We start from the raw sequence: 13,173 nt of genomic DNA, 5'->3' as shown, positions 1-13,173 counted from the left end.
TGGATGCAAGAGATCAAAACTAGATATAATAACTATAATTATTATAACTTTTTATAATTTTATCATAACTTAATTATTATATCTAACTATAATCATTTAATACTGTTTAATTTTTAATATATTGTAATATATATATTTTTTAATGAAACATTGTAAAAAATGTTCCTTGATTTTTAATGAAAAGTTAATGTTCAACAAAGTTTTTTCTTCAAATGTGACGTGAATGCATTTTCTTGGATTTAAATATATGGAGGGCAAATTATATTTTGATATGCTTTAAAAATATATATATTTATATTTTCAAAAATATAAAAAAATGGCCAAAGATATATATTGGTAGAAATTATATTTGCATAAACATATTTTGAAAAATATTTTACATTCACATTTTACAAATACATTTTTGTATATTTTAAAACATATTTAAAAATACATATTTTTGCCAAATGGGATAATTGAATGCTACTTGTTGAATTAAACAACATAAAAAAACAAAAAAAAAAACTTAGATTTGAATTGATTATTGTTACATACTGCGTACTTTATGTTTCACCTACTTCACACAAGAATACACCATTTAAATAGTAGCATGCAGGAAGTGGAAATTTCCAACAGTGTGACTACCATTAGATCGATTTCAAGTCTTATTTTGTCTTATTGAATATAACTTGGATATACGCCACATTAGAAGTATAAATGAGTTGCAAGCGCAAGTTTTATGTTGAAACTAAGGACATGAAATGACAGGAAATGATGTCGCAAGTCCATCAGGGCAAACCTGAATGTGTCTCTTGGAAACGAGGCGTATGATGGCGTTCTCAGTGTGGACGGCCCTTTGCTCACCTGCAGGGTGGATATGACCTCATCGCCCACTTCCTTCACTGTAACCACATAGCGGCTCATGTCCGGGTTGATGATGTGAGACTCCTTCTCCCAGCGAACCTTGATGGGCTTTTCCCCGTGAGCAGTGCAGCTCATCTCAGTCATGTGACCCTGCTCCGCCCGTGTGGTGTTGGGGTAAGATGTGATCATAGCAGGAACTGAAGAGACAGAGACACGGATGGACATTAGACGTTGCATCTTATTTAACATCAGTGACGACCCAGCCAAAGCACATGCTCAGCACAGAGATAGACATCCATCATAAAACATGTACAAGTATTGTAAATTGCACAAATCCTGTATTTTAGCCGAATAGGATTTTGCACAAGAAATTTTGCCAATCATTGCATAATTCTCATTTCCATCATGTGAAAATTTTAGTAAATTATATACAAAGTATAGCAATATTATACACACTGAGAAATCCATGAACAAAATAAGATTTATGTAGGATTTTAAACAATTTAAAAGAAAGAAAGGTTATGGTGGAAAATGAAAAGGAAATATTTGCACTAATGCCACTATTTCTAGCAAACATGTGACATTAAGCAGGACAAATCCTCGGTATAAAATGAGTCTGGGCTTCCATTAAGCACAAAATATACTCTTCGAGACATTTTCAGATGATATTGGAATAATATGGATTATCATGTTTAACACAAACTTCTGGACTCCATGCCTGTTAGGACATAACAAATAATTTAATATTCTTACATTCATGTACGTTGTATAAATTCAACGTTACACTAAAATTTTCATACCGTCCATATTTAAAAATATTTATTTATTTAAAATAAGGACTGTACTACAGTAATGACTAGTAATTACTAGTAAGTATATTTTTGTCTTTTTCTTTTTTTTTTCACATAATGAGGACAAAATGCTGAAATGCCATGAAAGCATGTCACAATTTCACAAAACAAAACATCATTATAGTCCTAAAACAGAATTCAGTTTCTGTGTTTCTTGTTTGTGTTTTGGGGCTGAAATGTGACTTGGACATGTTCTTAACAGTCTTTGTGAAATTCAGTCAGAAATGGCCTTCTTTGAATAAACGTTCAGCTTATAGCCGGCACATCTCATATGCAAATCAGAAGAACTGAAGCACTGACAACTGTCTGGCATTATGAGGTTGTTGTGATACTGAAGTCTATGCACACAGATTATATTACATGGCCAACAAAACATGTGCACATCTGGATCACACACTCTCAAAATAAACGTCCCAACCCGTAATAACCAACTAAATTGGTCTAAATTCATCACTGGTACCTTGGCACTGCTCCATAATTGTCTTAAAACTTCAAAAGTAGTTTAAGTTTCAATCGGGCAGTGACCGGATCACCTCATATGAAGTAAATGAGCTGGAAGCAAACTTGTTGAGCTCACACGGCAAAGCGCAGACATGAAGAGAGCCGTGAGAGCATTCTCACCCCCCGTCTGAAACCCTGTTACCCTGGAGCGGTCTGAGGGATCTGTCTCTCTTTCTGGCAGGCATGGCTATGATTAAAAGATGAGCACACTTCGATTATTCATATAGATCCTTCTGCTTGTTTTGCTCAGCAATACCGTGATTAAAACCCACCAAACCAACATGTGCAAGAGTTGGGCCCTGTGGTGAATACCTTGTGATGCTTCGTATCAATTGCTAGGGATTAATGGGGGGAATCAGAACCTCTAAGGCCGTGTGTCCACCAAAGTGTTTTTAGCCAGCTGAAAACGCTAGACGCTCTGCTGAAAACGCATAGCTGTGGGCGCTTGAGAGCGTTTTGGGAACGCTGCGTTTTTTCAGTTGAGACGATGCGTTGCTATGATACAGAATATCCGCAGCACAGTTTACTTGTAACTGATTTCGCAGATAATTTGTTACATACTAAAAATGTATTCTTCATCCATCTTGATCGGCTAGCTCTGCCGGTTGACGTCGTTGTACAGATAGAATGTGGCGTTTGGTCGGTGTGGTATTAGTCCCGCCCCTCCTCCACTGTGATTGGACGGTTGGGTAAAAAGTGACAGTGATGAGCGCTGCGTTTTACCCAAAGTTGAACATTCTTCAACTCTCTGCGACCTGTAAAAAACGCCGGGCGTTCAGCGCTTCAGCGTGAAAAAAACGCTCAGCGCCTCTTTACGCTCATGGCGTTTAAAAAACGCGGCGTTCCCATTGAAAACAATTGGAAAAATACGCCAGCTGCGTGAAAAAATGCTTTGGTGGACACACGGCCTTCATCACTGTCACTTTTTACCCAACCATCCAATCACAGTGGAGGAGGGGTGGGACAAATGTCACACGACCAAACGCCACACATTCTGCTTGTTCAACGTCAACAGACGACAACAACGAGCATAATAACGGAACAAAATCATTTAAAACAAGAGCCAGAGAAAATACGTTGTATCGACATTTTAATATAGAATCAACACAGAAACAAAATATGTGTGATATGAGATACTAGCAACACTTTCGCGGATATTCCGTATCATAACAAACAAAGCGTCTCAACTGAAAAAACAATGCTGCGCTGCCAAAACGCTCTCAAGCGCCCACAGCTCGGTGTTTTCAGCAGAGCATCTAGTGTTTTCAGCTGGCTAAAGACTCTTTGGTGGACAAACGGCCTAAATGTTTGTTATCTAGTTAAACATTTTGTAGAAATGTGAAAATGTCCCAAAACGCGTCCCAAAAAAGCAAAGACGTGAAGAACGTGGTGTAACACCTTGGACATACGGCCCAGCCCAAACATTTACCAGTTGAAGGACAGGCAGACGAACACACACGCTGCGCGAGGCATGTGTAAGCTGGTGGGGTTTAGTGTGCTGTGAAGTGGCAGAAGTTGACATGATGGAGAGTGTCAGAGTCAGGCCTGTGAATGTTTAACTCTCATTTCTTATTCACTCACAAGCTCCGCGCAGCAGCACCATACGAGAGAACGCTGATTTATTTTGCATGACAACCATGAATGTTAAGTGCGACACATTAAAAAATGAAAATATCCCTCCGCCTTCTCTAAATGTTACTGCTCTTTAGCGGAGGATGCTTTTCCCTGAAGATCTGAAGTAAGATGCAGAACATATGGTGGAGATTTTTTATTTTACCTACAGATCGCTAATTCAAAGCATACAGCAGAAGTACTTTGTTTTGCCATTCATTTCTCTACAGAAATTTTAAGTAATTCTTCAATAAAGAGTTCTAGGACTTGAAACAAACCAACCAGCTCCAAGATGAATTACAACCTTTGATTCAAAATACAAAAAATACTAATACGTCAGCAAGTTTTACTAATTGGTTCCCTCGCTTTAAGTAAATCATGCACAGAATGTAATCATTTGTTCCCTTGTTTTATTAAATAGTGTGCACAATATAATTAATAAGTCGTGGGACTTAATTCTTGATTACTAAAAGAACTAAAACATGGGAACGAATTAGTAAATCATGGCCACAATTAACTAAAATAAGAGAAAGAATTCTTAACTTGGACAAAATATTTATATTTTTGTCCACATGTCATGGGGCTCCGTACATATGGAAGTGGACGTCACTGTGAGTTCGGTTTCCATGGTAACACAACCCATAATACTAAAGAGAGATCCACCAATGGGAAAAGCCAGTGTAGTCCTTCACCAGGAATTTCACATGTGTGACGTTTCGGTGTAGTGAGCAACACACACAAACAAGGAATATTAAAGTCTTTAGTTATATAAAAGACTTAAAAAAATCAACTTTGAGGGGACTAAATACATATAAATGCAGGAGTTTCCCCAGTCCATTTCATATGCTGTGGCAGAAGACATTGATAATGAAAAAAAAAAAACTCACAATATGGGAAGTCCTTAGTTCTTCGAAATTCTCCTCAGTACACCTCCAAAAGAGTTTGTATAATCTAATTTAAAGTCCTGCAGTCAGCAGCCGAGGGGCTTCAGGCAAGAGGGGCTCTAAATGCTATTCCCATAACAGCTTAGTTGATGTATATTTTTAATATCCAGCAATATTACAGGCTCCTGTAATAAAGAGAGAGAGGGGGAGCGCTGATGGCAGATATAACTGCACATACAACAAAATCTCCCTTTATTCATTTCAGCAGCCATAGAACAGCACCGAACTATTATTAAACACACCAGGGCAAATATCTCTCTGCACAACATGAGTAAATGTTATCTTTTCACAAACAACATGAATGTGTTTCATAGCCATTCTATGAAGTAAGAAAGTTTCTGTTTTGAAAATGTAACATTGTAGTAAATATCTTCAAATCAAGTAAACTTTTTATAAAACTGTAAAAAGCTACGCCTTCATGGTAATGGGGTTGACAGTTTTACAGTTACACAAGGGGCTTGCATACAGATATTTATACAAATATCCCTTCGATAATTAATTACTGTTATCAACACATTTAGGCTATGTTCACACTGTCAGTTTTTGGGATTGACAACCACATTTACTTACAGGCGTGAGTCTCTAAAATGTCCCGTTCAAACAGCAACTTGCACCGTATCTACACCAGACGTCCAGATGTGAGCGGTGCAATCCGACAAAAGCAAAAAGCACCCATCATAATCAGTAAAGCTGTCTAATGTGGCAGCGTGGCATGCCATGATAAGTTCCCGACAGTAAACTGATGCCCCTTTCTACACTGCCCGGCCAAAAAAAAAAACAGAAGTCGCTGTTTGGATTTACATGCAAATGCTTTAGAGTCAAAAATTGGATCATTATTGCAGTGATTATTGTTTCTAGCATGTTATATGTTTGGCAACAGTTCTTCTAACTCTAATTGATGGAGTGTGAAGGTTTTCATTTCTTAAACAGCCATGTAGGAAGAAACATCATTGTCGCGGTGTGGGTTTGTGTCTTGTTCCTTGTTCTTGTCTGTCATGTGATTCCCTGATTGTCATGTGATCCTGCCATGTTTCTTGTCATTGGTTAATCGTCTGATCTTTGTTCACAGGTGTCCCTTGTCTAGTAATTAGTCTTTTGCTGCGTCCCAATTCGCTTACTTATACTACGCCCTAAAAGTATGTACTCTTTTTGTGAAGAAAAAGTACATACTTTTGAGTGTGTAGCTAAAGAGTAGGCAAGCTTTGGGACATACTATCTTTAATGGACAGCTCTGTGGCGTGCTGCGTGCATCCTGTCACCGTAAACTGCCCTGTCAATCATCTCATCACAGATTTGATGATTGATTGAAATTTGATGTCCTACTGTTTCGGAGAGCACGTTCATCTGCCAGTCGTGGGTCTTTCATGCGGATACTCTCGTGTTTGCAATTTGAATATGATGCATTTAAAAGGTAATGGCTAAACGTATCTTTACAAAAGTTCACAATGCTGCTGCAGATGCAATATAATGTGGACAACACTGAATACGTTCATTTTCGTCAGGTTAGATACTGATAATTAATCACTCAAATCCCTTTATCTAAACCTCTCTTCATAACCACCGGACTCGCGCGTCCTCCATGTCTGTAGTTTTTTAACACTTTTCACTCGTGTTTGTAGTTTTAACCGAATCCTCGTCCAACACGCGATGGGTTGTGGGCAATATCAGCCGTTAGAGTGCGCATCGATCTACACTTCAGATTCTGACCGGAAATAGTAGACCATCCGGGTATCTATGAAACACTCATTTCAACATACTACGATTTGGGACGTACTAATTCTATTTTCGAATACTATTTAGGACGGATAGTATGCGAATTGGGACGCAGCATTTGTATTTAAGCCCTCATGTTTGCCCTGTGTCTTTGTCTAGTATTGAATGTTTGTCCAGGTTCTGGTTCTTAGTTTCATGCCATGCACTGGTTTTATGTTTGTTTATGTTTTGAATTAAAGTTGCATTTGGGTTCTCAACCAGCTTGCCTCTAGTGGACCTCATTCATAACAATCATGGCCATATTCAGGATGACGATGCCGAGATTCATCAGGCTCAGATTGTGAAAGAATGGTTGTGAGGAGCATGAAGAATCATTTTAACACATGAATCGGCACCGATCGGAGTCCCGATCTTAAAATGATTGAAAGTGTTTGGGATGTTCTGGAGGAGACTTTACAGAGTGCTGGACTCTTGCATTCACAATACAAGACCTTGACCAAAAATTGCAAAATCATTTAAATATAATTTTTACTCCCATCTCATATTTTTTCCACCACCATAATTACATTTCCATTTGTGTTGTATTAATTGTATTAATGCATCAATGAACAGTATACATTTGATCAATTTTTGGCATAAATTGCTTGCCTATGTTTTTTGCCTATGTTTTTTTGATGAAAATGTGCAATATAAATGTGTTATATTTCGTAACACTACAAAGAGAAGCTGACAAAGCAGAACTGGCATCTTTTTAAGGAAGGAGAAATAAAAACATAAGTAAAATTTAAATAATTTTGAGATTAGAAAATCAGAAAATAGAAAGTAGCACACAAAGGACACGAAGGGCATACATTTAGTAGTGAACAGTAAACAGGTGCATACGACAAAATACATAATACTATTCTTACTTTACTGTTTAAGTCCATATTTTAATAATCTATTATTCTTAAAAAATATATACTTTAGTGTGTGTGTGTGTGTGTGTGTGTGTGTGTCACACAACCACACGCACACACACACACACACACACACAAAAAAAGATGAGTCAGACCGTGGCACATATGTAGCTTTTAATGGTCTTTATTGTCAGTTCAACGAAGCATATAAGTGGAGTTAAGAGACGCATGCGGGTTAAAAACCATGAAAGATGATCGTTTGATGGAGAGGCTCATTATATATGACCTTGGAGCCAAAAAAGGGTATTATTTATATATTTTTATATAGTGTGTAAATCTGTACTAATGACAATCACAGATCATTCAGATTATTTCAGTACACACATGGCAAGTGACCATTAAAATATTTCTTGCCAATTTGGACCAGCATTTACAGCCGGGTATGTATTAACTATGATAACTCCATTTGTGTTTTCCACTTTGATGGCCATGTTGAATATGATTAGTGTGTATGGCATATCATGCCGTATGAATACAGCGGCTGCAGCAGCAACTCTGGGTGAATATCATCCATTTCAGCCCTCATTTTATCACCAGTACAGGGGCACCCTGGGAATCTAGGCCACCTCGTCACGTTGCCACGCCTGAATGGGCCATCTACCCCCTTCTCACACACACACACACACACACACACACACACACACACACACACACACACACACACACAAACACAAACACACACACACACACACACACACACACACACACACACACACACACACACACACACACACACACACACACACACACACACACACACACACACACACACACACACACACACACACACACACACACACTGCCTTCTCTGTGCAGGCCAATGGAATGAGGCACATTCTGTGCTGGGAGGGGCAGCACGAGTGCGTGTGCGTGTGTGTGTGTGTGTGTGTGTGTGTGTGTGTGTGTGTGTGTGTGTGTGTGTGTGTGTGGTTGGTGGAGTGCAGCAAGCTGCCATGCTGAAGCAATTCCCCCTTTTTCTTGCACAATTGGTCACAGTCTGAGCATGTGCTCTCTCTGATACCGAAGACGAGAGAGCGCCACCAGAGCCACACAACGAGTAAGATGACAATATAAAGCAAAACACACTCTCTATCAAGCCTAATGACTGCAATTGAACATATATTCTCTCCACTATGTATATGTTCGTATATATATAACTTCTTTAAGACGCTAATTTGTGTAAGGTAATATGACTTCTATACATTTAGCAATTTGTCTCATAAGCAATTTGTCTTAAAGGAGGGGTTCACTTTAAAATGAAAATCAGCCCATGATTTACCCTCAAGCCACCCTAGCTATATATGACTTTCTTTTTTCAGGCGAATGCAATCGGAGTTATATTAATAAACACCCTGATGCTTCAGAGCTTTACAGTATAATGCAACCATCAGATTGAAGCATCCATCCGTCATAAAAGTGCTCCATATATGCCTTCTGAAGCAAAGTGATGAGTTTGAGTGAGAAAAATATTCATATTTAAAACTTTATAAAGTAAAATAACTAGCTTCCGGCCAAACAACATACAGATTCCACTTAAGCCTAAAGCGCAACTTATGTGAGTAACGCGACGCACTGCTGATATTTACGCTATGCCACGTCACAAGTAGTCTGCATATGCCTGTTTGGCCGGTTAAATATGAATATTTTTCTTACACAAACTCATGGTTTTGCTTCAGAAGGCCTTTATTATCCGGGGCCATGTGGAGTTCCTATATAATGAATGGATGCACTCTTTTGAGCTTCAAATCAATGGTTGCAATGGTTGCAATCCACTGCCATTATAAAGCTCAGAAGCGTCAGGGTGTTTTTTAATATAACTCTGATTGTATTCGTCTGAAAGAACAAAGACATATACATCTACTGTAGGATGGCTTGAGGATGAGTAAATCATGGGCTTATTTTACTTTTAAAGTGAACTACTCCTTTAAGAGCAGCAACAATTATAGCACAGGATGCCAAGCTAGGATAATTCACTACAAAGACAAATTGAAAAGAAAAGATGAAGAAAGATGTTTTTATTAATTATTCTTTTAAATTATATAATATTTTTATATTATTTTAGTATATTACATCTATTTTTTGCTTCTTCTTTTGAGGAAAAAGGTTTTTGACATTAATTGACATTAATTGTGTGAGGAACAGGCAAAAATGCATTTATAAGAATTCATGAGAGAAGCAGCAGTTTCTGAATTATGAATGAATCATCTTTTTGAGTTTTTTTTTTAATGAATCAACTGACCCAGTTCACAAAACTCGGCTAAACCACTGAAGGAGAAAGAAATGATGACTGAATTTATATTTTGGATTGAATTATTTCTTTAATATGTGTTGCTTAAGTAAATGTATCTTTAGGAACATTACATATGTTTATGGAAAAACAAGGAAAATATACAAAATATATTTGACCACTTTTGCAAAGGCCCTGAGTCACAGATCACTGAAGATAGAAAATATCAACAGCATGAAACATGGATACTATTTCCACTATGACCATTTATACAGATCTTGAAATTCTGCGCATTTTAAACTGAATTTCTACAGCTTTCCTGTAGCTCAAACAGTAGAGCATTGGCGTTTGCAACGCCAGGGTCATGGGTTCAAAAACGTCTGCCAAATGTAAATATTGTGTAAAATAAGTTTTTTATGAAAATTGATGAATTGTATTCATCAATTTTGTTTACATCTGGCTAGATACCAGTTGTTGCCAGCATAATCCAGCCTGGACCAATTCATGCTAGTTTATGCTGGATTTTTCAGCAGGGTTAATTCATTCATTTGTTTTATAATTACTGCATTTTACTGGCCATCCCGCTCTTTAAATATCAGTGTCAGCAAGCAAACCATATCGAAGTCTACTCAGAATACTAAACTATAATAATTGAGGTTGTTTTAACCGAACTTTGGGTCAAATATGGACAAAACCCAGCCGTTGGGTTAATTTTTACATAACATTTTTAACTCACATTTTTAACTAACATTTGGGTTTTTCCATATTTGACACAAAATTGGGTTAAAACAACCCAGCATTTTTTAGAGTGTATTTTAATGCACAATTTGACAATTTCACCAGCAAAATAATACTAAATTTTTAAGGTGCAGACAAATAAAACGCTTAAATTCTGGTGTTCCCCAAGGCTTTGTCCTGGGCTGCTCACACTTTGACGCCAAACGTAAAATGCAAAAAGTTGTATGACTCCTTTTATGGTGCTTTTTGTCATTGAAGGGAGCTCAAATCATTTTCATGGCATGGACATATGCAGCATAAACATTCTTTCTAACGTCTCTATTTATTTTCCAATTATCAGTAGTTCATTTTTCCTCATCTAAATTGGTGGTGATGTTTAGACCAAAGGAATGTGACGTAATGTGACTACGAGTGGCACTGCTCTGTTGGTTTGGTCTTTCCCGCATGCCAGACTGGGCATGAATGCTGTGCAGTGGGTTTAATGGAGGGGATGTAAGTTTTTGCCTGCTCAACAAATAAACAGTTCACCAAGGAGCACAATACCGTACACACAGCAGTCAACAAGGCAGAAGACCCTCGGGCTCAGACACACACACACACACACACACACACACACACACACAGACACAGACACAGACACAGACACAGACACAGACACAGACACACACACACACACACACACACACACACACACACACACACACACACACACACACACACACACACACACACACACACTCCTATATAGAGTGGCACAGACCAAAAAAAAAAAAAGTTACACAAACAAAACATTTAGATACATCACAATCACCATACATCATTTCATTCATATACACACACATTTGGAGACACACACATACACTCCACGCGCTTCACTTGACAAGGTCTTACTTTTAACGGTGAGGTACATGCTCTTGCTGATATCGGCTCCCACGTCATTGCTGACCTTGCACAGATAAAATCCAGCATCTTCCTCCAGGACGTGTTTTATGAGCAGAGAGCCCTTCTCCAGGAGCTGGATACGTGAACCCGAATTCAAGGCGATGGGCTGGAACTGAGGTACGCCAGCACCTGTGACACAACACAGAAAAGGACCAATGTAACACTGTATATTAGGAAATGTAGTATATTTTTTTATATTATACTTATCACATCTAAAGAATCCAATAGCATAATAAAAATGACTGTTTCATGGCTGATAAATGTATTACTGTAATCTGGGACATCTGATAATCCATCAGCGTTACACTCTTTTTCATGATCCATATCAATCAAGCTATGCTTTTGTGTTTGCATTTGATGATTTCTTTATTGGATTTAAAGATCTGAGGGGAATTGTTTTATATCATGTCTGGATTAGGATTAGAGGATACTGTGAGATTCAATATTATGAAATAAAAACATAATACCAAATAAGCAACTTAATCTGCCAAAGCCATAACAAAATAAAATCATCTTGACTGTCAACGTGTGTAGAAAAAAGGAACACAGTTTCATTATATACTCTTTTTAAAATCTATAAATGTTGTATATAGGCTACTGTACCTGTTATAAATCAATAGATATTGTTAATTAGCGTTAACATTATTCCTGTAATGTCAAATGTGAGATATGTGAACTATGAGATACATATTCATATATCACCCAAAAAGCCTATCAGATCTGATACTAAAAAACACATATGCAAACATTTCTTTTTAGATTAAAAAAAAAACAGTTCCATTTAAAACATTTTTTTTGGACTATTATTTCATGTGAGGGTTAAGAAAATGATAAAGGAAACTTTTAATTCAGGGAATCTAGTCATTTGATTTCAGAGAATATGCCCGAAAATAGAAGAAAAGTACTCCTCTACCGACAATGCCACAATGCACTTATATCCCCTTCAACCTCATAGACTCCCTCATCTAGCCCTCTATTCTTTCATCCAAGCCCTGTTGAACTCTACTCGCCCAATGCGCAGCCCTCTTTTTTGTTGTGTATATGGATTTCCATTTGTGAGCTTTCATCTACAATGTGTAGAGCGGGCTTCAAACGCTCCTTGTCCTTCAGGAGGAATCAAGGTCGAGCGAGTCACCTGCTCCCATTCTAATCCAGTAATCCAGCTTCCTTGGCCATGGCCTCAATGGAAACATACACCTGTGCCCAGCCCACCTGTCCAGACAACCCCTAAACCACATTACTACCAGAGCCTGACTGAAATTATGTCCACCACACCAAATGTGTGTTCAGGAGCCCCTTCATTACATGATCCTGCCTTCCCTTTGAGATCTCACAGCAAAAACCAAACACAAACAATGGGTTAGTGAGAACCAAAAGCCTCTTTTTTTTATTGTATAATGACTTTAGAACAGCAGCTATTTATGGTAATATTTCTTCAGCCCCAAATACAATGATTTTAATTAAATCATCACAAATGGCAGTGTTTTATAAAATTTAATACATGTAAATGTATGTTGTTTTCCCAATAAAGCTGCAACTCAGTGCCTGCCAACATCAACACACCCACAGTGTTTACTGAGGATTTGATGAGTAATGATGTAAAAGGTGATTAATAATAATAATAATAATAATAATAATAATAATAATAATAATAATAATAATAATAATAGCTGGAAAACAGTTGGTGTAAAAAATAAAATATTTACTGTATATTATTTTTGAAGCAATGCCAAAAATACTGACCTTGCATAATGATAATCATGATAGGAAAACAATGCAAAAACATGCCATTGGCTTCATTTTTGTTTTATGAATATTTGAATTTCTTATTTTTTTCTTTTGTTTTT

At 37.4% G+C, this 13,173-nt stretch overlaps 1 protein-coding gene across 1 annotated transcript in view; it reads right to left on the bottom strand.

The window, feature by feature from the left end:
- dscamb (Down syndrome cell adhesion molecule b) overlaps positions 1-13,173 on the bottom strand; it is a 174,289-nt gene that overhangs the window by 34,166 nt on the left and 126,950 nt on the right. The window contains exons 11-12 of the mRNA XM_077207616.1: positions 11,276-11,455; positions 844-1,040 (exon numbers count right to left, since the gene is read on the bottom strand). Coding sequence (XP_077063731.1) covers positions 844-1,040; positions 11,276-11,455 — 377 coding nt within the window. The remainder of the gene's footprint in view (positions 1-843; positions 1,041-11,275; positions 11,456-13,173) is intronic.

Source organism: Siphateles boraxobius, unplaced genomic scaffold, assembly GCF_051911475.1.
Source record: "Siphateles boraxobius isolate OS27281-9 unplaced genomic scaffold, OSU_SipBor_1 6, whole genome shotgun sequence".
In the NCBI taxonomy this organism is placed as follows: domain Eukaryota; kingdom Metazoa; phylum Chordata; class Actinopteri; order Cypriniformes; family Leuciscidae; genus Siphateles; species Siphateles boraxobius.
Note: the sequence above shows the minus strand (reverse complement) of the source record. Positions and strands in the feature narration are given on the sequence as shown.